This window comes from Micropterus salmoides, unplaced genomic scaffold (assembly GCF_014851395.1).
Source record: "Micropterus salmoides isolate LMB-PRFRI ecotype aquatic unplaced genomic scaffold, ASM1485139v1 Ms_hic_scaffold_17, whole genome shotgun sequence".
NCBI lineage: Eukaryota > Metazoa > Chordata > Actinopteri > Centrarchiformes > Centrarchidae > Micropterus > Micropterus salmoides.
Window position 1 is genome coordinate 255,617 of NW_024040817.1, and position 25,755 is coordinate 281,371.

General features: G+C 43.0%; 1 gene segment (V, D, J or C); it reads left to right on the forward strand.

Moving 5' to 3' along the window:
- Window positions 1-1,487: 1,487 nt before the first annotated feature.
- LOC119907622 lies at window positions 1,488-17,477 on the forward strand. The segment is given in 3 exon segments: window positions 1,488-1,619; window positions 16,091-16,142; window positions 16,981-17,477. Coding segments are annotated over 3 exon segments (513 nt in total).
- Window positions 17,478-25,755: the final 8,278 nt, after the last annotated feature.

A 25,755-nucleotide genomic window follows, 5' to 3' on the forward strand; every position in this document is an offset into this window, starting at 1 on the left:
TGTGGATCAGCTGGTAAACCCAACCCCTCATTGTGCCTCAGAAGTAATGATGACTGTGAATTGTTTTTATCTTATTTTACCAATAAGGTGGTGTCAATCAGAGCCTCTATTACCCCCGCGGCCTCTTACTCAGAGGTTCCTCACCAGCAACAAGAGAGTTTTAACCAGTTTTATCCCATCGACTTGTCTGAGCTTTTAAAAACAGTATCACAAATGAGAGTGTCCTCCAGCCCACTTGATATAATACCTACAAAATTTTTACTGAAAGTAATAGATTCTCTTGGGCCCCATTTGATCTCTTTTTTCCACAGCTCCCTATCTACTGGTTGTGTCCCTGATTATTTTAAAACGGCTTGCGTGAACCCACTTTTAAAGAAACCTGGTTTAGATCCCTCCCTCCCACATAATTTTAGACCAATTTCAAAACTGCCTTTTATTGCAAAGATTCTAGAAAGAATTGTGTCCAAACAGCTGCGCACTGTACTGGAAAATAACAAATTATTTGAAAAGTTTCAGTCTGGTTTTAGGAAGTACCACAGCACTGAGACTGCCCTGCTTAAAGTCACCAATGACCTTTTAATGTCTGCTGATGAAGGCATGTGCTCAGTCAATAGGAAGTTTTGCGTGTCTGTAAACAACTATGTCTCCTTGTTCTGTCCAGTTAATATGGTGTGCCTCAGGGGTCGGTCTTAGGACACATTTTGTTTTCCTTGTATCTGCTTCCCCTTGGACATATTATCCATAAACATGGCATTTCTTTTCATATTTATGCTGATGACACACAAATATACTTGCCCGTCAGATCCACAGACCCTGGAATGCTGAGTTCACTTAACAACTGCCTTTGTGAGACATTTGAGAAGTGAGACATTTGACATAGGACACGGCGAGTTCACTTAACAACTGCCTTTGTGAGACATTTGAGAAGTGAGACATTTGACATAGGACACGGCGAGGAGATGACACGGTGAGCGTTTGTGTAATCTCGTGAGACTTGGTGCAATTCAAACATGGCAGCGCGCAGCTAAACAAACAATTCATTAAACAAACAATCCAATTTTAAGCGAATTAACAAATAAAGCAGTCAAATCGCACTGGAGGACCTCGAGGACGAGTGTTTGGAGGACCTTGAAGTTTATATTGACCAGTGTTTTCATCGAGTGGTCATGGGGAAATCAAAAAGAAACCGCACTGAAGACTCACCTGGAGCAGTCTCCTCGCAAGGTGCAGATTTTACAGAGATTCTGGATTCAATAGACAAGAAATTGTCCAGCTTTGATGCCCGATTATCTCTTGTGGAAGTACTTCACAAAGAGTTTCAGGCTCTGCGGGAATCCCTGGAGTTCAGCCAGAAACAGGTGGTTGAGCTCGCGGCAGAAAACAAGGTCCTCAAAGGTTCGGTTAAATCCCTCACGGAGGGAATGACGCGGCTCTCGGCAGACAATAAAAACATTAGAGAAGCAATCATCGATCTCCAGGCTCGTAGTATGCGGGATAATCTGGTCATTTCGGGTATCCCGGAGCAGGCGGATGAAACCCCAGAGGAGACCGTTAAAAGCTTCATCCAAAATCAACTGAAGCTCCCGGCCGAGACCGTAAAGAACATCAGCTTCCACCGGGTGCACCGCCTGGGAGGACGGCGACAGGAGAACCAGAGGCCCAGGCCCATCGTCGCGAAGTTTGAACACTTCAAGCAGAAGGAACTGGTTAAAGGCCGCGGCAGGGAGCTGAGAGGGACCAACTTCAGCGTTAACGACCAGTTTCCCCGGGAGATCCTGGACCGACGCCGAGTCCTGTTCCCGATAAGAAAGAAGCTTATTGGAGAAGGATCACGGGCTGTCATCGCGTGGATAAACTTTACGTCGATGGCCAGCTGTACCGCGACCGAGACACCACTCCTTGGCTCTACTAAGAACCAAGTCCAGCAACAGGTGAACTGTATCACTATGCGATCATTTTTTCCCCTATCAGTTAATTACTCCGTGACATATGGCAAGTTAATAGTTATAAAATACAGTGCACGTCTCAACAGCCTATACTGTGGTTATCTGACTAGTCTGTCCGATAATGTTTTGTGTATTTTCCCCTGTTTTTGTTTCACTGTTTCTTTCTTTTGTTAATGTTGCTCTTCCTCCGCCGTTTACACATCGATCAGCTGCGCAATTTTCATACTGTTTAATTCACAAACAGTCGGGCACACCGCTAGCACACACACGCAGGCGCATACAACATGAACACATAGACACACACATACAGGCGCATACAACACACACAATGATACAACACGCACACTGCACACACTAGCCATCACCACATCCCTTAGTTGAATGATGACCTCACTTATAATCACCTCTTGGAATGTACGCGGAGTTGGTTCAAGGGAAAAGAGATTAAAAATTTTTAACCATCTAAATAATCTGCAAGCAGACATTGTCCTACTACAGGAGACTCATTTACCCAAGACAGCAGATAAACTAACCTCACCACAGTTTCCTCACTCGTACTCAGCCTGTTATAACTCAAAACAAAGGGGTGTCACCATTATGATAAATAGAAAAACACACTTCAATCATAATAACACTACTATTGATCCAGAGGGTCGATTCATTATTGTTAACATTTCGATTCAAAATACTCCTTTATGCATTGCTAACATCTATGGCCCAAATGTTGACGACCCCTCCTTTTTTCATGCTTTCTTCAACTCACTCTCTGCTCACTCAGACACAGCTCTTATATTAGGAGGGGACTTCAACATGGTATGTAATCCAGCAGTTGACAGGCTCAGTACGGCAGGTGGTCACCGTATTTGGAAATCAACAGACATCCTTAAACAATACATGAGCGATTTTGGTCTTTGTGATGTTTGGCGTTCTCACCACCCCACTCTTAGAGAATATACCTTCTTTTCACCAGTCCACCACTCATTTTCTCGCCTTGACTATTTTTTGGTTAGCAGCTCAATTATGACAGACATTTCCAACACTCAGATTCACCCTATCACTATCAGTGATCATGCACCGGTTTCTATCACTCTTACTAAAAAAAGGGTCACACAGCCAACTAGAAGTTGGAGATTTAACGCATCATTGCTTAAAGACCTAGATTTTATAAATTACTTCAAAAAGGAGTGGGCAATATATATGGAAACTAATGACCTGCCAGGAACCTCGCCATGTCTTCTTTGGGAGGCAGCAAAAGCAGTCATGAGAGGTAAAATAATCTCCTATTCATCATACAAAAAAAGAAAGAGAGATCTTGTGAATTACAGCTAGAACAAAAAATAAAAACATTAGAAACTACCCTTGCTGCCTCCCCACAGGAACACATGCTGAATGATCTGAGAAAATCAAAACTTGAATTAAATGAAATTATTAATAAAAAGACCCAATTTCAGTTGCAAAGACTACGCTTGGAGAACTTTGAACATGGCAATAGATCCGGCAGATTCTTAGCCAGCCAATTGAAATTGAATAAAGAAAAAATAACTATTTCTTCCTTAAAGGACTCAGCTGGGAATCTGACTTATAACCCAGAAGAAATCAACAATGCATTCAGAGATTATTATAAAAACTTATATACATCACAAATTGACCCATCTAGCTCTAACATCGATGCATTTCTGAACAATATAGATTTGCCAAGGTTAGATGATGAACAGATCAGGGCTCTGGATTCACCTGTTTCAATGGCTGAACTCCAGGAAGCTCTCTTACATATGCCGAATAATAAAGCCCCTGGGCCAGATGGTTTTCCCGCTGAACTCTATAAGGAATTCTGGGAAATACTTGCGCCCACATTCTATAGGATGGTTATGCAAATTAGGGGTACTTGCATGTTGCCTCCAACAATGAATTCTGCTAATATCAGCCTGCTCCTTAAACCAGACAAAGACCCCACACTCCCGTCCAGTTATCGCCCAATATCACTTATTAACGCAGATCTTAAAATCATCTGCAAAACCCTAGCAAGAAGGCTAGAGAAGGTCACTCCTGGTATAATACACTCTGACCAAACAGGATTTATTAAGGGTAGGCACTCCACCAACAATACACGCAGGCTACTTAACGTAATAGACTATGCCACTATTCATAACCTGGAAACTATAGTTGTTTCTTTAGATGCAGAGAAAGCATTTGACAGAGTAAATTGGAAATTTCTATTCGCTACTTTATATAAATTTGGATTTGGAAACTCTTTCATAGATTGGATTAAAATCTTATACAGTTCCCCAAGAGCTTCTGTCAAAACAAATGATCATACTTCTCCATGCTTTAGTCTCCAGAGGGGTACCAGGCAGGGTTGCCCACTCTCTCCCTCGCTATTTGCTATTTTTATAGAACCACTAGCAGCTGCGATCAGACAAAATAATAATATTAAAGGAATTCAAACAGAAAATATACACCATAAGATAAGCCTTTATGCAGATGATGTATTACTTTTCCTCCTAAACTCACAAACTTCTCTTTCTGAGACAATCACACTTATAGATAAATTCTCATCCATCTCAGACTACTCCATTAACTGGAGTAAATCCATAGTTTTACCTGTAAAGTGTGATTTCCAGAGTATATCTACCACACCGCTAAAGTCTGGGAATATTAAATATCTGGGTGTCAATATTTCCTCCAGGCTGTCAGAACTGACATGGCTAAACTACACGCCTTTACTTAAATCTATAGAGGATGACCTTGTACGGTGGACATCATTACCTATATCACTCATGGGAAGAGTCTCCACCATAAAAATGATGGTCCTACCTAAAATCAATTATCTGTTTTCAATGTTACCCACCAAACCCTCTGCTGTCTGGTTTAAATCACTGGACTCAAACATCTCAAAATTTTTGTGGAAAAATAAACCCCCACGAATCAGTCTAAAAACTATGCAAAAAGCAAAAGACTGTGGTGGTTTAGAACTGCCAAATTTTTATCATTACTTCCTGTCTAATAGACTACAATATATCTCAAAATGGATCAATCAGAGCCCCCTGGACCACTCATGGATGGACATAGAACAAACCTTCTGTAATGAAATTAAAATTTCCGATATGCCATTCATCAGTTCCAGCATCAAACGTCATACCTGCTTTAAAAGCATTAACATAAGCACTTCCTTGGCAGCTTGGTGGGAACTTCTCAAAATATCTGGGTCTTCACCTATCCCATGCAGATTTACCCCAATCTGGAATAATCCTGACATCCTGCAAAATAAGAAAACACTAAATTCCCCACTGTGGTATGACAAAGGGATAAGACATCTAGAGCATGTAATGCAAGGCAGTAACTTTATTCCATTCCAGGATCTAGTGGCACAATATGGAATTAGCCATAATAGATTTCTGGAATTTCAACAGTTTAAATCCATAATTCAGGCTAGATTTAAGGATAAAATAATGGACTTAGATTTACCTCCAATGATAACAGACTTTCTTAAACTCTCGCCTCCAAAACTGTTATCAAAAGTATACATGTTACTGTTAAAAACAGATAGTTCAATCTCTCTCCCATTCTTAAAATGGGAAACAGATCTATCCATTAGTCCAGACCAAAACTTTTGGATGCAGATATGTTTAAATACCTTTAGAATGACTACAAATCCCAATCTACAACTTATACAGTATAAAACTCTCCATAGAACACACTATACTGGACAAAGGATGTTCAGAATGGGTCTTATGCAGTCAAACATCTGCCGGAACTGCTCAGGTAACATATCTGATAGTTACATGCATGCTATGTGGCAATGTACACCTGTTCAAAAGTTCTGGCAGAAGATATGTGAAGACCTATCGATATGGCTAAGTTACCCCGTCCCAGTTTCCCCATCACTCTGCGTGCTGGGGGACCTAAGTGACATTAGTATAGAGGTTGACACATCATACATGCTTCTCACTGCCTTATGCATCGCCAAGAAAACTATCCTCATGAACTGGAAGGCCAAAAAGAATATAAGTATCACCCAATATCGGAATCACCTTATAGATCACATTAGCATGGAGAAAATGTCTGCTGTAAAAAAAAACAAATTGACACAATTCCAATCTCTCTGGTCCCCCTTGATCAACTTTATCACTTAATTGGGGTGGGTGTGTACTGCCTTGCTGGTCAGGGTCCCGTACGGCTGGTAGGTGTGTCTGGGGGTGGGTTGATTCTTAGATGCATTGCGGTGCGGGCGTGGGGGACTTTTTCTAATTTTAAATGTTGGTTGATGGCATGGTGTTGGCGGGGGGGGGGGCGCTCGGGTTGCCTAGGGCGCGGGCTTGACGGGGGGACCGGTGTTTGCCCTGTATTCGGCGTGCCGCTGCTGCGGGGTGGGTAGCCACTCTGCTTAGGTGTCGCGAGGTTGTTGGTATCGGTGCGCGGGTGGTGATTTTGACTCGCGCGCTGTGCGGATGTGGTGGTGCTCGGTGCTTGGCTGCCTCCCTGTGTGTCCTGTGTGTGGGTCCGGGTTGGGGGAGGGGGCGGGCGGCGGGCATGGCGGTGGAGGTTGGTGGGGGGGGATGCTTGTGGTGGGTTTCGGTCTGGTGGTGAACGTGCGGCGTGGGTCACGGTGTAGCCGTGGGTGGGGTCTGTGGTCTCTCTGGCTGCGGGGGGGATGGGGGCGGTTTGCGCCGGCTGGCATCTCTCCTGCGCAGCGCATTACTTGGCTGTTGTGTGCCGCTAGTTAGATTGGTAGCGGGGTAGTGTTGATTGGCTCATCTGTAGGTCATTATTGGCTTGCGTGCTTGTCGGGGGTTGGGGGCATCGGGTGCGGGCCGGGACTGGGCTGGTGTGCGGCTCTGTCCTGTGTGCATGCTGTGCATCCTGATAATTGCATTTCGGTTCTCTGAGGGGTCTGGCGACTGGTTGTTGGAGGGGTGGGGGACCGGGAAGAAGGGGTTGACGGGGTGGGTTGGGGGTGCGGGCTGGTCCTTTTTGAGCTGGTTGGGGGGTGTCTCCTCTGGATTTTAGTGCCCGGACTGGATGCTTGGTGGTTGTGCCGGGATCCTGTGTATGGAGGGATTGTGCTTTGGGGTGTGTCGATGGTTGCTTGCAGTCGCGTCGCGGCCCTCTGGAGTGTGGTCGTGTTGAGTCCTAGGGGCTATTTGCATCTGCTGACTCCCTAGGGCTGAGGGGCTGTTGCTGCTGTCGCGGGGTGATTGCTGTCTCTTTTCTTTGGGGACGGTGGGGGTTTGTGTGTGGGATGCTTCGCTGCTAGGGAGGGAAGGGAGCGGGGGTGGGGGTCTTCTGGCCTGACCTGGCCTGAGTGGCATTGCCTCCTGGGTGTGGGCCGACCTTCGGATCTGGGCTGTTGGGCCGTTCTGTCCTTGGGTGGGGTCCTTGCTGCCCCGGACCTGCTCCCTTGGGGGCTGGTGGTGCTCGGAGTACTGCTGATTGTGGGGGAGCGGTGAGGTGAGGGGTTAGCAGTGGGGCTGCCGGAGGGGCCCCGGCGAGGACGGGGGATTGTTGGACTTTGGGTTGGGGCTGCACTGACCTGCCTCTGGAGTGTGTGGGGGTCTGGGGCACGGGGCTTTGGAGCCTCTGGGTCTGGGGCGGGTCTGCGCGCTGGGGGGGCTGGGCCCCCCTGGGCCCGTCCTGGGGATGGGCGGGGTTGTCACTGACTCTGGGGTGCTACCGGTGCTAGAGGGGCTCTTGCTATAAGCCCTGGGCTGGAGGGACCTGGCGTCCTCCTGCTTAGGGGGGTGGGGGACGGGACTGAATAAATGATGGGGCCAGTCAGGAATCTGGTCTTCTAGCCTCCCTATGACCTCCTTCACCTTTCCCCTTTGGTCATGTCTCACAACATACACCCTTAGGATCCTGGGGGACGGGCAGCCTGCAGGGCGTTTGGGGGGTGGGGCTGCTTTATTGCGGCCTCGCACTTCTTCCTCCCTCACTGCCTGCCCCTCAATTTTAATTACACATTAGACACAGAGGGCTTGGGGGGTGGGAGGGGCACGATGGGAGGCTCCACTACCTGACAGTTGTGGGGTGCCTGTGTCACAACTACCCTCCAATTTTAGTTGCACCTTAGTTACCACACACCTTATCTTCACTCCACCATACAACACTTCACAATCCATGACATGCATCCAACACAAAACAATACATTTACAGAGGCAGGCAGAGGGGTTGAAGGAGTGGGAGAGATTCTCATTGGCCTCGTGTCCTACCCCTGGAGCCCCGGGCGTTGGGGGTGCTGTGGGGTTGGTGGCGGCCTTGCCTGATCTGGGGTGGGCTGGGGGGGGTCGGGGCTCCCCTGGCGTGGGGGCCCGCCCTTGGCCTAGGGTTCTGCGGACTCGGGCTTGTGGCCTTTGCTCATTTCTGGGCGGGTGGTGTGTCCCTGGGCCTGGGGGCCCGTTGTCTCCTCTCCTCGCCTGGGCCCTCTTCGGCAGAGGTGAGGCTCCCGCTGCTTCCCCCTGCCAGCTCTCTCACGGTGGGGGCATTCGGGAGTCTCTGGGGCGCATGACCGGTGCTGTCGGGGTAGGTTTTGGTGCTCCTCCTTGGGGGTGCTTGACTGGGGGGGCTGGGCCCCTGTCCGGGGATGAGATCGGCCTCGGGGGCTGCTGTCACTGGCTGCACTGTAGGGAGGGATGCCTCTGGCTGGGCTGGGGGACCGTTGGCCTGGTTCTCCCGCGTTATCGCTCCCTGGCGGTAGCGAGCTTCCCGGCACGGCTTTCTGCTGTTCTTCCTTGGGGCGGGGTACAGCTTCCCCTGGACATGCGGTCTGGGGTCCTTTGCGCTTTGGGGGGTCGCAGGGTGTCCTGGCTTCTGGGGGTGGGGGTCTGCGGTGGGATTGTGGGGCGATTATCGATGCATCTTGATGTATTATACTTTTTCCCTGGGCAGGGTCTCTGGATGGCTGCTGGGCGTTTAGTTTGTGCGTTGGAGTCCGGGGGAGGCATCTCCTCGTTGGCTTGGAGGGACCTGTTTGCGTTCCTGTTTTGCTTCGTTGGCCTCGGATCCGTGCTTGCCCATTTCTCTGTCGGCCAGTTGTTGGACCCCTCTGGATACTGAGGTATATAGTTAGTTTTCGGGATGTGCAGTGTGGGTGCGGGGCAGGGCTGTGCTCCGGTTTGTTCTGGGTTTGTGCCTGGAGTTCTCGGCCCTTGATGGATGGGTGGGTTGTTGGTGGCATGCAGCTGAGCTAGTTGATTTTGCCTCGTTGCTGGTTTGGCTGGTGTTGCATGGCGGCCGGGGGGGCGCTGGGCATGGGGGATGTCGGCTGGCGCCGGCGGCCTTAGTTTTTTCCGGCGGTTGGGGGGACGGTGGACTTTTATTGGCGGGTGCACGGTGACCTGTGCGGCGCGTTTGCTGCCGGGCTGGGACTTGCTGCTGGTGTCTCTCTCCGCTGGCTTTCGCTGTCGTGTTGTTCCGTTTGCTCTCTCTCATTTGCCCGACCTCGCACGCGGGATTCGCGGGGGGCTGCTGGGCATGGGTGTCGCCGTGCTCGCGCAGTGTGCGCGTTGGGCTCGTCACTTGTGCATTGGTGTTGATGATTGCGTGGCATTTGGGCATTGTGGTTGTTTGCTGCGCGGCGGTGGGGTGCTGGATGGGGGAGGCCACTGGTCTATGTTGTGTCTGCGCCGCGGTCGGTCCGGGCGCTGCTCTTCCTCTTTTGCGTTCCGTCGGCATTACGTTGTCAACTGGCATTTGGGTCGGGGTCTTCTGCGTTTGCATCGCGGTGCATCTGGGAGTCTTTGTTTTTTTTGATTTGATTTATTCTTTTTCTTTCTTCCACCCCTATTGGCTACTGGGGTTCTTGCCTGCCTGTTACAGTCGTGGCGTCCCACTCTCTCTAACAACTACATTCTTTAACAGGCTTATGCGCACACACATGTACATACACACACATACAGACACATTCACCCACACGCACACAGACACACACAGACACAAACAAACTTAGGTTGTCCCTGGTAGAATTATTCCTGATGCCTTTCTTTCAGTTACTTATTTAAATTAATTATTATTCCAGCTCTCGTGGCTGTGTTGTGTTGCTTATTTAGTGTGTGTGACTGTTTCTTGTTTTCATTGTTCTCTTAGTTGTCTTAATATGTCATTAATATGTCAGCTGTTTATTGCTGCTGTTCGGCTGGTTTTCTTTTACTATTATTATTATTTTTATTGTTTTTTTTGTTTGTGTTTGTTTGTTGTTGTTTTTCTCCTCCCCAAGCCCCCCTCTCTGTTCTCTTGCAGGTTTCGTTGCTTTCTGCAATTGGTGTTTCCCACAGCTTTTCCCTGTTGTCCCCACCCTCCATCCCCCTTTCCCCCTTCTCTTGCAGGTGTTGTCCTTTCTCTGTGCTGTCTGTTTGTGCCCCCCCATCCCCGTGTCTGCCCCCCTGTCCGGCCCGGTGACAAATCAATACATAATTAAATAAATAATAAAACAGACAAAGGAGTATTTTAATACTCTCTTGTTAAAGTAAAATCTGTCTGGCACAATATGGTATCCAGGTCATTATACTCTATACCAGGCTGCTGGGCAGGACAGGTTTAAAAAAAAAAAAACAACTGCCTTTGTGAAGTTAAAAAATGGATGTTAAATAATTTCCTCCAGCTGAACTCAGACAAAACAGAAATCCTGGTCATCGGGTCTCAGCAGATGGCAAATCAAATACTGCCATCTGCTGGTTCCCTAGTAAATCACATTAAGCCTGTGGCAAAGAACCTTTGTGTTTGGTTTGATAGTAATTTAAATTTCGAGCAGCACACCACAAAGCTTGTTCAATCATGTTTTTATCAACTTAGAAATATAGCTAAAATTCGATCTATGTTAACTTTTAAGGACACCGAGACCATTTTACACGCCTTTATCTCATCACGCCTGGATTATTGCAACAGTCTTTTCACCTGTTTAACCCAAAAATCTATTGATCGACTCAAGACTGTCCAGAACTCAGCTGCCAGGCTTTTAACCAGAACAAAGAAATATGACCACATTACTCCTATTTCAGCTTCATTACACTGGCTCCCAGTATGTTTTAGAATTGACTTTAAAATTCTATTGATCACTTTTAAAGCTCTTCATGGCCTCTCGCCTTGTTATATTTCTGACCTTTTAGTCCCATACGCACCAGCACGTACCTTGAGATCCTCGGGCAGAGGTCTGTTGTCTGTTCCAGAGTCTCGACTGAAAACTAAAGGGGACAGAGCGTTTGCTGTCAGGGTCCCGAGGCTCTGGAACAGCCTGCCCGAGGAAATCAGGTCGGCTGAGTCAGTGAACTCTTTTAAGTCCCTTCTTAAAACATACTTTTATAGGAGAGCCTTTCCCGATCTTATTTGACTTTATTTTATCCCTTTTATTTTATTGTATTTTACTAATTTCATCTTAATCGGTATTTTAGTCTTTTCAAAGTTTTCATGCTCTTATCTTGTTTTTTTGTATTATTCTTTACACTTGTTAAAGCACTTTGTAACTTGTTTTGAAAAGTGACAAATAAGGATTATTATTATTATTATTATTATTATCCACATGACCGATACCTTTCTCATTCACTGTTGCAGTTTGGCTCTTTTTTATTAATTGGCAAACCAGACAAGAAAATGGAATTATAATGAGATATGGATGAATGGTGAGAAGCTGTGATAGAGAAATTTTTTTGATAAGTATTGATAAGTTGTAAGATATTTTTAATCATTGAACGTGTAGTGATAAATTTTCATGGGTGGTTAGTTCAAACATGTTGAAATGTTCAATCTATTTGATGAAAGGGTGTGTGTACAGTGTGGACTCTGAGGATACAGAGACAAAAACATAAAGCAGCGTCATGGTTTTGTGGGCTTCATTTCAGAGGGACGGATGTTCATAGAGGAGAGGAGTTTGATTCTCTGGACTTTACCTGTGAACCAGCAGCAGAGGAGAGTCCAGATGAGGACGCAGATCAAAGTCATGTTTTTGATGAGGAGGATTTCTGTGGCTTCTGTTGTCATGAAGGACAGCTGTCAGTCATCCAGTGTTCAACTCTCAGGACTATAAACTCTCCCAGAGCACTGGAGCATGGTGCTGCTGATGCAAAGTGGCTCTCTATGGAAATGCTCTGACTGACTTCAACAGGGACTTGTATGTGAAATATAGTCATCATATACATAACAAACCAACTTATACCAGTACAAATGATCTTTTTAGTACCATTGTTACTGCTCTGTATAAAAATTTGTAAGATGACTGCTTCTGTTTTTTCTAATGGAGTTATTGCATATTCCAATTCTAATGCTGTGTCAGTACCAGAACAGGTAACAGGTAGAGGTTACAAAGAACTGTCAGTCACCTGCTGTGCTGTGTGAATTTTAATGCTTCATTTGCAACACTTCATTTGCTGTCAGTGAACCCAAACTGGATGTTAACTGTAAGTAAATTTGACTCTTTTAATAACCAAAGTTAATTTTATTTCATAACTGTAGACATTGCTGTATTTTAGCTGTTGCAATGATTCTTGAATGCGCTACATTATGTCCTCCAACAGATTAAAATCTTCTTCAGTTAACCAGTTTTGTATCACAAGAATTAAATTTCAGCAGTTTCAAGATATCATGTTTTCGGTCTGACAAAAAAAGTATTTTTCATATGTTTTAATTGATCTATGTGAAGATTATTGTAAAATGTATTCTTTCAACCTTACATGTGTCATTTGCTTATTAAAAGTTCAGTGTACAATATTTAGGAGGATCTTTTGACAGAAATGCAATATAATATCCATAACTATGTTTTCAGTAGTGTATAAAGACCTTACATGATGAACCGTTATGTTTTTATCACCTTAGAATGAGCCATTTCTATCTATCTACACCGAGGGTACTCTTACATGGAAGTCGCCATGTTTTTACAGTAGCCCAAACAGAGAAACTGCTCTACAGACTGTGTTTCGTCACTACATTGAATACATCTGAAAAACAAGCAGAAGAAGAACAACAACAAGTAACGTTAGTAGTAGTAGTAGTAATTTTAGCAGTAGTAGTCTTATGGTTTATTAGAAGAGAAGTGAAATTTTGACAAATGGAGGACCACACATATTATTTAACCCAAGAGCCGACCTAACGTGTTGGCCACCGTAGCTTCTCCTGCGTGCTTGGAAAAGAAGGGCTGAGCGGTGACTGATGGTGCATTCATGTGGTGTTGAAATAATTGGATTTATTTTCCTTTTCCTTTATTGCAAAAGAAGAATAAAGTGTAAATGGGAGATAAAAAAGTATAGAAAACAGTGTACAAATATAAGAAGACACAAATAATAACAATTTTGCCAGGGGTAGTCTGTATCATATATACATATTAAAAGAGGACCATGTGTTGAAAGTTTTCACAGCCTTTTTATTGTTGGATTTAGAAATTAAATTGCTCTGATAATGCTAATCTAACACATCTTTGTAGTAGCGTCCATGTTGATTCCACATTCTGACATAAAAGCGCATGAACACACCAGAAGTCGGAAGAACGACTTCACAACTTGGGAAATGGGACCATCCGAGGAGCACGTGAATGCACAGTGAGCCGTTGGTTGCAAACCGCCACCCTCACCACGAGATGCTACTAAAACTTATACACTGAACCTTTAAACATGAATGCATCACAGGAACAAAATGTCATTTTAACTTCTTTAAATTTGTAGTGAAACCTGTTTGTTGCCATGGTTCAGCAGTGATGCCTGCCTTATGCCAAGGTTACTGAACTCAGCAGATGATAAAAGAAACACTTCTTTTACATATGTCTCAAAATCTGGCAATCTTTAACTCTTATTTGTAATTTATTGAATATTTACTGCGTGTTGTTATGCTTTTTATTGTTGATCAATAAAGCAGAGACTAAAAAGTTTTACACAAATTCATGAAAACTTCACATCTGCTCTCTCTCTCTCTCTCTGGTTCTGTCTTTTTCCCTTTACACGTTTTAACATTAAGTGTTCTTGCCTGTTGTATTATTAGTGGTTTTAATAGTTCAACACAATAAAAAATCTCATCAAATACTGCTTTCCTTGTGGATTATATTTATATTTTTTATTAAGATTGACATGTCATGGTTTTCTTTTTTTTGCATCTAATAATAGGACCAGTCATTTGAATAAGGTATGAAGACACAATAATAGCAAGACTGTCTTTCTTTAATGTCACTTGTTCATACTTTAATTACTGGGGTACCACTAACTATAAAGCATGTTAATATAAAACCGCCATTTATCTCGTATCACAGGAGATTCCTCTTAATGAAGATTTATATGTTTTTAGACCTAATTTGTAGCCAGAAATGATGGTAAGTTTTATTTCTCTGAATAAATATAAGAATGTCAGGAATCTTATTTTTAGCAACAGAAATACAGAGCAGGAAATAATCAGCATAAAGTGATACAACATGACTGTGAGATTTTAACCCCAGGAATGTTTTAAATAACAGGCCCAATGAAAGTGATGACAACTGTGTATGTAGAAAAAAATAAAGACCTATTCATCTCATCAGTGGTGTCCAATTACAGGAATAACTACTGTCTTTGTTTTTAATAATCACATTCCATTAGAGACCGGGTTTACCACAGGGTCAGATAACTAGTATTTTAAAAGATCAGGTGATAATAAAAAAAGGCATTAAGGGCCATGTACAGAACACATCTGATAGTTTTGTCAGTACAACCAGACAGTGTTTATCTGTTATCCTAAAGCAGGTAGGAGGTGGTGTGAAAGGAAGCCATTTTAACAGAAGCAGTAAGTCTGTGCTACATGTCCTTTACATCTGCCCTCTCTGTCCTGCTCTGCCATCTTTGGTTATGACGGGTTCTGGTGCTGATCTGTGTTCATATTTTATTTTAACTGGAAATAGCTGAAAAAGCTGTGATCCAGTGAGAGGCTGAGGTCAAAGGTGACGACCAATACCTTTCTCATTAACTGTCCCAGTTTGGCTCTTTTTTATTAATTGGCAAACCAGACAAGACAATGGGATTATAATGAGATATGGATGAATGGTGAGAAGCTGTGATGGAGAAATTTATTTGATTTGCACTAAGATATTTTTAACTTGTAGTGATACAAGTTCATAGGTGGTTAGTTCAAACATGTTGAAATGTTCAATCTACTTGATGAAAGTTTGTGTGTACAGTGTGTGTGTGTGTGTGTGTGTGTGTCCTCAGTGAAGTGTATCAGTCTCTGCAGTAGCTCCAGCTGAAGCAGTCAGTTCAGTTTCTGTTCAGTCTGACTGAGGGAGGTTTTTGTACGACGCTTTTTCACTGTGTGAACAACCACTGACTGTTGATGTTATGTTCACTCAGACAGTAGTAAACTGCTGCATCTTCAGTCTGGACTCCACTGATGGTCAGAGTGAAGTCAGAGTTTGATCCACTGCCTGTAAAACGACCTGGAATCCCTGATTCTCGAGTGCTAGCAGTGTAAATGAGCTGTTTAGGAGTTTCTCCATCTCTCTGTTGGTACCAGTGTAACCAGTTAGAACCATAAACATCCTGACTGGTCGTACATCTGATGGAGACGGAGCCTCCCAGAGCAGAGCTCACTGCTCCAGGCTGAGTCACTGTGACCTGGCCTCTGGACTCTGAGGATACAGAGACAAAAACATAAAGCAGCGTCATGGTTTTGTGGGCTTCATTTCAGAGGGACGGATGTTCATAGAGGAGAGGAGTTTGATTCTCTGGACTTTACCTGTGATGCAGCAGCAGAGGAGAGTCCAGATGAGGACGCAGATCAAAGTCATGTTTTTGATGAGGAGGATTTCTGTGGCTTCTGTTGTCATGATGGACAGCTGTCAGTCATCCAGTGTTCAACTCTCAGGACTATAAACTCTCCCAGAGCACTGGAGCATGGTGCTGCTGATGCAAAGTGGCTCTCTATGGAAATGCTCTGACTGACTCCAGCAGGGACTTGGATTACTCTGATGATGAAGTTTATCAATGGATCAATCAATTTATCAGAGTATTCATCTGAAATGGTTTAAAATCTTTTTTACATGATTTTGGTTTCATGCTACAAGATATATTTTGTTTCAAAATATCTTCTGCCTAAATTGCCAAAGAACAAATATAGAAATTGAATTTAACATTAATATATCTAACTAACTAAAGTCAGAGAGCCGTGTCTCTCTACAGTGAGAGGTTTTTGTACGGCGGCTCAATGAGTTTGTATCACTGTGGGAAACGTTCGGTGGAGGAACCAGACTGGATGTTGGAAGTAAGTCAAACATTTAACAAACTTTTAAGTTGTTGTTTTTTTCTTTTATATTCAGCATGCCAAAAAACCTTTTGAATTTCCATATTAATGTATAATGTTTAATCGAATATTTTGCACTAGGAAACAAAGTTCCCTTCACCAAAATAACCCTCAACTCATTGCAATGAATATATTATATTAGCAAAAGGGAAAATGATTTCCATCTTTAATGGTTAAGTTGTATCTTGAGAGGTTGTAGCTTTAGTTCTGCCTGAAAAAGTCTACAGTGAGGGTTTTTTGTAGTGAGGCTCAATGTGTTTTTTTCACTGTGGTTGACTTTTATTGATATTTTAAATTCAGCTTTTGAATGTTTGATGGAGATAAATATATTTAGTTTGTTTCAGTGATTGGGTTTTATTTCTCCTCATTTACCAGCAACTTTACTACACATTTCTTTACACATTACTCACACTGAAATTCAAACAACTTGAAGTGGAGAACAGATAAATAATAACAATAATAACTTTAATTATGATTAAATACAACCCCGCGACCCTGTACGCAGGATAAGCGGTTGATGATGGATGGATGATTAAATACAATTCACTTTCTCCACGCAATGATTGAAATCTGGATAAAAAACATTTGATTATTGTCAATTAGTTTGATATATTTCAAGTCATTCTGTATGATGATTCTCTCTGTGCTGATTTGCATGAGAGGCTTCTTAAAGGGAAGTGAAACAATGTGTGAGTGAGTGACTGGTGGAGCAGAAAAACCATCTGACAGAAACTCCTTAAAGGAGAAAATCAGCTCTCACACAGTAAAGGTGTCCTCTAAGCTGATTGGTGTCTCCTAGGTGATGTCCGTCCCACCCTGACGGTGCTGCCCCCCTCCAGTGAGGAGCTGCAGCAGGGGAAGGCCACGCTCATGTGCCTGGCCAACAAGGGCTTCCCCTCAGACTGGAGTCTGGCCTGGAAGGTGGACGGCAGCAGCAGCAGCAGCAGCTGGGAGGAGAGCAGGAGCCCCGGGGTGCTGGAGAAGGACGGCCGCTACAGCTGGAGCAGCACCCTGAGGCTCCCTGCAGACCAGTGGAGGAAGGTGGGCTCTGTGACCTGTGAGGCCACCCAGGGCTCCCAGGCTCTGGTCTCAGAGACACTGAGGAGAGACCAGTGTTCCCAGTCCTGACCTGACTCACTGGGACTCTGCTACTGGTTTTACTCTGCTCTCTGAACTCTGTAACTCTCTCTGTGTCTGCGTCTCTTTATTTCACTCAGTCAATCTCTAATCACATGTTTCATGAATAAAGTGATGTAATTTTGATTATTTCTACATAATAAAGACCAGTTCATCAAATTATTTGTTTTCATTTCTGTTATTTTGAAAGTAACAGTTGGTAGAGGTTGTGACCCATGAACAAGGCATGAACAGTTTCAGTATCAGCACTGAGATTCTAAAACATATACACACATATACACACACTCACGTACACATACATATGCAGCTCAGGAAAAAAATAATAGACCACTCAATATTTGTCTATTCATCTTAAATCAGCATGTTGTTATGACCTGGCTCAGAAGGCCACAACAAAAGGGAGACACACCATGGTAAACGGTTAACAACATATGTTTATTTAACAAAAATAAACCATATTAAGAGGTATTTCGAACTAACATAATTAAAGTATGAGGTATGTAGTGTGTGCGTTCCAGTTACCACAATCAGCTCTTCCTTCCAGTGTTCCTTGTTGCTGTGATGACAGTCGTTAAGACTACCTGTGGCCAAGACTGAACGACCATCGTTGGTATCTTCACCTGAGGCCAATAGGTTACGTTTGTTGAGTTTCCTGGGAAGTGATGAAAGGACAGCATTGTAAGTGGGAGATAAGTGGTGGCGTAGACCCCCTCCCCTGTTCAATGACGAGAAGCCGTCATTGAACAGGGGAGGAACACTAACGAACCAGCGGTATCGATGACCCGGGCCAACAAACCCACTGAGGTTAAATAGCTGAGTTTCCCTGCCAGTCAGTCAGAACTGAAGAAGTCCTTTGGATGAGGGACGAAACGTCTTCCAGTATCTCCAACCAAGTCCAGTTGCCCTTGATTTTAACCTTCGTTGGGCATACACTCTTACGCGAGCAGCCAAGGTAGAGTGAGAGTCAGAGTGCTTCTCTGGCTCAGCTTGTAACCCACTGATGGCCGCTGATCAGCTCCAGCTGCGGGATTTACGCAGGGCAGGCTCAGGGCAAAGACACCCACAGCAACACAAGCGCAACCCACAGACCTCACGGGTCGTAACAACAACATTTTATATTTGAAATAATATTTTGAGAGTTGAGGGAGTTTTGTTTGGACCCTTTTTTACCATGAAGGTGTCTGATGCTGATCTGTCTTCATATTTCCTTTTAACTGGATATAGTTGAAACAGCTGATAAATATAACTGTGTGGAACTGTTTTAAAACAGACAGAATGAGATAAAGGTCAAAGGTCATGGCCAAGCACAAGGAACAATGGTGACATTTTCAGTCCACTTAATGAAATTTTGTATGTGTTGTGTGTGTGTGTGTCCTCAGTGAAGTGTATCAGTCTCTGCAGTAGCTTCCAGCTGCAGCAGTCAGTTCAGTTTCTGTTCAGTCTGACTGAGGGAGGTTTTTGTACGACGGTTTTTCACTGTGTGAACACATGCTGACTGTTGATATAGTGTTGACTCTGACAGTAGTAAACTGCTGCATCTTCAGTCTGGACTCCACTGATGGTCAGAGTGAAGTCAGGGTTTGATCCACTGCCTGTAAAACGACCTGGAATCCCTGATGCTCGAGTGCTAGCATAGTAAATGAGGAGTTTAGGAGTTTCTCCATCTCTCTGTTGGTACCAGGATAGGTCGTCTCCTTTATCTACCCTATGACTGGTGTGGTGTATAACATATGTGCATTTGACGCATAACAGTTTAACATAGCACTGTAGCAGCTGGATAGAGGATTAGTGACCTTTTAAGGGGAGAGCAGAGGTCAGTGGTTATGTGGAGACTAAATCTGATGGAGACAGAGCGTCCCAGAGAACACTGCTCTGCTTAACTTTAAACTGCGGGAGACGCATTACATGTAATACTTATTTTGTCCTCTTGGGGGGCTCTGGTCTCATGAGAGGAGACTGAGATAACTTTGATTATTTCGTTAAAACAATCATTTGCTCAGGAGCTGGGAAATTAATTTTTCACACATGATAATATTTCTGTTACATGTTCTTTAACAAGAAAATATAAAAAAGATGGTGAAGCATGGCATTTATGGAACATCCAAAGTGTCAGCCACTAAGTCAGGTCGAGCAGCCGATGACTGATACTATCTTCAGTGTGGATATGCTGTCCCTGGAACAGTGTTATGATTGGTAGAAAGTTTAGAAGGAGTTATGCTGCGTTCGAGACCGGTCAGAACTGGGATATTTCCCAGTTGAAACTTCCGACTTCCTACATCAAAGCGTTCCAGGTGCATGGTGGTGCATGAACGGAAACCATGGCTAACTGTGACAACGTGTACACACAGTTGCACCCTCAGCAGTGTTTTAGGTGTTAATTAAAAGGATGGCAGTTTAACTGCAACAACTTAATATAACATAAATAGCCTATAGTTACTAGTTAAAGGTTCAGTGTGTAATATTTCTGAGGATCTATTGACAGAATTGCAATATAATATCCATAACTATGTTTTCAGTGGTGTATAAAGACCTTGCATAATGAACCCTTGTGTTTTATTACCTTAGAATGAGCTATTTATATCTACATACACCGCGGCACCCCCTGCTGTGGGGTCATATTGTGTCATCATGTTTCTACCGTAGCCGATGTTGAGAGTCAGATGTACGACCAGGCTGGGCCAGTTAAGCCTGGTCCCGACCTTCACCAACTTAACTTAACTTTGTCAAAAAATACTCCATTAGCTTTCTATGATAGTCAATAACTCTGCAGACAAAAAACTTCTCAGGAGACGGTCAAGAGTTGGTGCAAAAAGAGTTTATTCCAAAACAGGACACATAAACCTGGACAGCATCCCAGCAGGCTGGAAGATGATGTCCCCTCTATGGTCTGAGGAGAGCCTTATATACCCCTTTTGGGCTGGTGTGCCCCCCTTCTTTCTTTATGCTGAGTTTCTTATCTTCTGTTTTCATGCTGTTCACACATATTGTTTTACCACTTTTACCGGTTTTCCAGCTTTCATTCATCCTTCCGTGTTGTTGACTTTCTATTTTGTTATCTTACAGGATAAGAAACTCATCATTTACATTGAAACTCAGATGTCACCCTTTTTCAGCAGTATGAGTATATAATTCCATACAGTTATATTTCTTGAAAAATTACTACAGGAATAACAAGTGTTATGCTGTGCCTATCATCGATGCTCGGTTTCTTACAGTAATCTTGTTGTTATAGTAACTTTTTACTACTTTTCTTGTCACCATCTATGCATCCTTTCTCTGCCTTAGAAACTCACCCACTCAAGCTGAGTCAGCTAGTGCTTCGTAAGCAGGTTCACTAAGCGCCCACGGGCAAGTTCACTTGAAGTTCACACAGGCTCTAGCATCAGTGGTTACAAGTAGACAATCAACCCTTTTAAGCAGTAATTAAACATGTAGTCTTAATATCAGTAGAATGACACCTCGGCAGTTCATTATTTTATAACATCAGTGGATATCAGTAGACCCAAGCATGCACTTGTTACAGCAGATTTTGAACTCCTGCAGCCTCCCATGCTGTCATAAATCCACAGTAGATAAAAGTTGACCAAGTGTCTACGGTCCATTCTCCCACTCAGGGATCTTCACTTTGTTACTGCATTCATGATTACAGCACAGCACTTCTAAGTAGAAAATAAGACACGTTTCGGTAATGTTCAAAGATTAAGAAGTAAGTTAGGATAATTAATAAGCTAATAATGATTAATAAACTAACTACTAATGATTAATGATTAATGCTAATTAAGGATAATACAATGATTAAAAATAATGCAATAAGAAAGATTACTTACTGATACTGATTAAAGATAATAAAATGATTGATTAAAAATGATGAATTAAGAGTGATTAATGATTACTACTCAAAAATGATGACGTGCCCTCTCCTGATCATGTTATTTTCACCAAAAAACCTCAATTTGTGGAATAAGCTGGTGTCTTTTGTGCTGTGTCCTAAAGACATTCCTACTGTGATGGACCATGTTTATGTATATTTTGTAACCCAATTTTCACTAATTCTGCTTCTACATTTGAACTTTTGTGGTGTTTCTGATGATGTCTTGCTGTGCTCATTCACTCTGCTCCCAGAGCACACGGGCCTGCTTACACACACACACGTGCTACTGTTACTGCCTCCAGGCAGTTAGACAGAGAGGACCACGCACACTCAGAGCTATAAAGTTTCAGCGTTGTAATCTAAATTCTACACAATAAAATAACACTCTAACTGGTGACAAGAGCTAAAGAGTTTTAACACTGTGATCCTCACTTTTACACTCTAAAATAATACTTTAAATGATGAACACTGCACTTAATGAAATGATGGCAATACAATTAATGACAACAATTTAGGCTGTAATGTTCTAAATAATTTGTGACCCATCACAGACAGCGAACAAACAGCACTACAGAGCAGGTTTCGTCACTACCTTGAAAGAGAAGCAACAGAAGAAGTAGTAGCAGGAGCAGGAGCAGCAGCAGAAGAAGAAGAAGAAGAAGAAGAAGGAGTTGTACGTTTCTAACTACTAGGTAGTAGTAGAAGCTCTCCTTTATTAGAGGTGGAATTTTGGACAAATGGAGGACCACAGCTATTATTAAACATTAAACATCGGTGTGGCTTTTCCCAGATGGAAGGGTCTAATGAGGGAAAAATGTTTTCAAAGCGACGCCGAAGGTCGGCGGTTCAATCCCTGGCTCCCCCTGGTTGTGTGTGTCCTTGGGCAAGATACTGAACCCGAATTGCCCCTGGCTATTCCGCCAGTGTATGAGTGAGTGTGAATGTTAGTTTCCGTTTGAGCACTTAGGCTCAGTGTATGAATGTGTATGACTGGTGAATGCAGATGTAGTGCAAAAGCGCTTTGAGTGGTCGAAAAGACTAGAAAGGCGCTATACAAGTACAGAGCATTTGCATTTAATGTTAGCATTAGCCAGAAGCTAGCCATAGACACCGTGAGAAGTGACTTTCCCTTGTCAGTGGTGTAAAATATGTAGTTGGATAGTTTCATGTGGTTCTTCTCCCTCGCTGTGTTATGGCTTCGCTATGTGGGATAAATGTGCTGGTTACGTTCGTGAGACAATCAGCTGATTAGTATAATTGACCGCAAAAAAGTAACGTTAGCCTACAGCTGACAGCTCATATTAGCCAGCTAAACTTTTACTACCCTGTTAGAAGAAATATGTAACGTTAATTGGATTGTTATTTCGAAGGTTGTTCTCCAGCGCTTCGGCTTCGTTTAGTGAGCAGAAATGTGTCTTTTATGATTTCGAGACAATCAGCTGATGATTACAATTAGCTAAAAAACGTAACATTGCATGGAGCATGGTGGCTCAGATTAGCAAGCTAAATGTTTACTGCCCTGAGGGAAAATATTTATTTTTACTGCAGTATTACAGCATTACGATAACAACACTGTGTGCTTATCAAGTGACTAATTATGCTTATTGTCAGAATTTACATTAGAAACAAAGTATTTGTTTGTATTGCTTCTACGGTGCATACAAAGGTTACCACAAGGTTACCACAAGCTCAAATTATGGCTGTCAGTACTTATTTGTGTTATATTATATTATATTGTAGAGCACCCTTGATCCTCACCTGACTATGGCTTTGTAAACTTACCCATGATGTGGTTTATAATGGACTGTGGTACAGAAACATTTGACAGTGACATTTTACACACTCTTGGCTTACGTTTTCCATGTTGTCTGTCGGTGATCCTACTTGCACTAGATGTGATAGTTTTTGGGATGTTCAATTTATTAGGCCAGATGAACAAACCCTACCAAGATGTAACACATTGTGGATTACAGTACAGTAATGTATTACAGTCATGTAGCACTTCATTTATTGAGGCTGCTGCTGTTTCTCCAGCTACGACATCGACTCCCTTGAAGAGAAAACCTTTGCAAGTCCCAGCTCCAGCATTGTCTAGCATTGGTGCTTCTAGTGGAACAGACCGGTAAGTCATGCATAACAATATATTAATTTTGTCCTAATAGCTTTGATTACAAACATGAACTTTATGATTAGTGTGTCATTTTATTTTATTTTTGGTCTATGTTTACTGTTGAATGAGCATATGTGGGATATACAGAACTTGCTCTGGTTATTCTTTACAGAGATGAGCAACCAGAAATTCAGGGCCTTGAACAAAGGTAACATGTACACATCATAACTTTTAGCCCTGTATTGCTTTTCTCCAAATGTTCATAATATATATTTGTAACATGTTTTTTGCAGCTTACATGACATGAGCATTGTTGAGGAGGACTTGGAGGAAAATGTTTTCAACGACCCAATGAACAGTAGTACTTCCTAATTACATGTATTATTTTTCAGTGATATTATTTGAGAACTTGTTTTTATCTGAAAGCTGTCATTATGTAAAGAATTGATTGGGCAGATGAAGCTTCCCCTTACTCCCTTGAAAGAGATGATGGACAGAATGGTCTTCCACCAATTTCTATACGGTGTGTTATTTGTCAGTCTCAATTTGCAATTGTTTTGTGGTGTTTGTTTACTACAGATTTTTGTGCCTCAATAGAATGGGTGGAGCACTGAAGAAAGCACACTCTATCGATGGACGTCCTTGCCTGCACACAAGACACTCCTGATGAGCTTCTCCCTGTGATCATGACCCTGTTTTCCCAGAACCACAGAATGTGCTTTGTGTAGATGACATCATAGGTGTCAGAGCCTCCATAGTGTACGAGAACTGCTTAAGACAACTGGCTACATTTCTGATCCTGCCTGTGGATAAATGCACTGGCCTTCTGAGGACTGGTGCGCCGTGCAACTCTGTTGCACCCTTTGAGATCAACATCACCACCAAGGGCGCAGCAGCTACTATCAAATGGGTAAGTCCACACAATCACAGAATATCGCAAGTTTAAATTAGTATAAAATGAAAGGTTATACCAAAAGCCAGTGCTGTACATGACAAAAGCAAATGTTTTGTTGTATCCAATATTTGTGCTTTTCACAGTTCAAAATAGCACTGTAGCAGGAGGACAGAGGGTCAGTGACCTTCTACGGGGAGAGTAGTGATTGGTGGTTATGTAGGGACTGAACCCTTCTATAGAATGTGACTTCTAACCCTTGTTTTGTTACCTCAGAATAGTACTGTACACTTCTGTGGGTTTGACCTTTTACTTTGCAGACTTACACCCTACCTAACAGATACCCAAACATGTCCTATATAAGCTATGTTTGATGTGCAGAGAGACAGAGTGGCCATCGGGCTGGGTCACTCTCCAAGCTGCTGTAGAGCTTGTAATTGATGCTGAACTCTTTGATGTAATAAACTTTTATGATCAAGAATAGTGTCAAGCGGATTTCTTCTCAACACATCATCGCAGCATTATTGTTTGGACACCACAGTTTCTTCTGTGGGACTTTTAGACATAATGGACACAGCTTGTGGAGGTGGAATTCTCAGCCTGTGATGAAGTTTGGGATGCAAGTTGGAGATTTTCTCTTGTCCACCAACATTTGTTGTCTGGCAACAACTACGCAAAGGTTGCCCTCTTGTTCAAATTCATGAACATGGGGATAGTGAACAGGAACACCGTCTTCTCCATTCAGGACACTTACTGCGTCAATACAATAAAGGACTTCTGGGAAGGGAGAAGGACAGAGGCTCTTTGTCGCTTTCAAGGGAAAGATGTTGTTGTCCTAGGTGTGTAGTTGATACTGTATTATGTAACATAGCTATTGAATACACAAAGCAATGAAAGTATGGAAATAACTAAAACTAACAGTTTTTCTGTTTAATTATATTTTTAAACATTTCAACGTATGGCAGAAATGACTCTCCTGGTAACTGTGCAGAATACTGCAGCTACACCACCACGGAGAATGACACCAAGGAGATCATTCATGTTGCCACCATAGACAAGTGGCAAACATCATGGAGAAGGAGGGTTTCATCCAGACTGGACAAGCTTACATCAGAAATAAAGCTAGTGGAGATCGGCACAGATGCTCATGCCCAGATTGGTGCCCTTATGAGTAAGTATTCATGTGATATATTGTATGAATGCATGTGTATAACAGCAATACAAATATTATAGTAACATGACATTATTTATCACTTCATAGACCCAGACAAAGGCAAATACAAGGCCCTTGGAATTCATCACAGTCTGGACATATGGCATGGTGCAAAGAACCTTGCCAAAAAAATAGCAGCAGTAAGTGTAATAACTGGCTAATGCTGTGAAATATTTATTAACCATAAAGTTACTATTCTGTACATCAGGGTTATTGAACTATTTGCAGTTGATGGATGACAGTATGGAAGTTTTCATTGCACTCAAAGACATCAGATTTTGTTTACTTTCCTGCCAGTAGGTGTGTTACTCATTCTAGGCATTTGGTGTAGTCATTAAGTGTTTTGGGGGG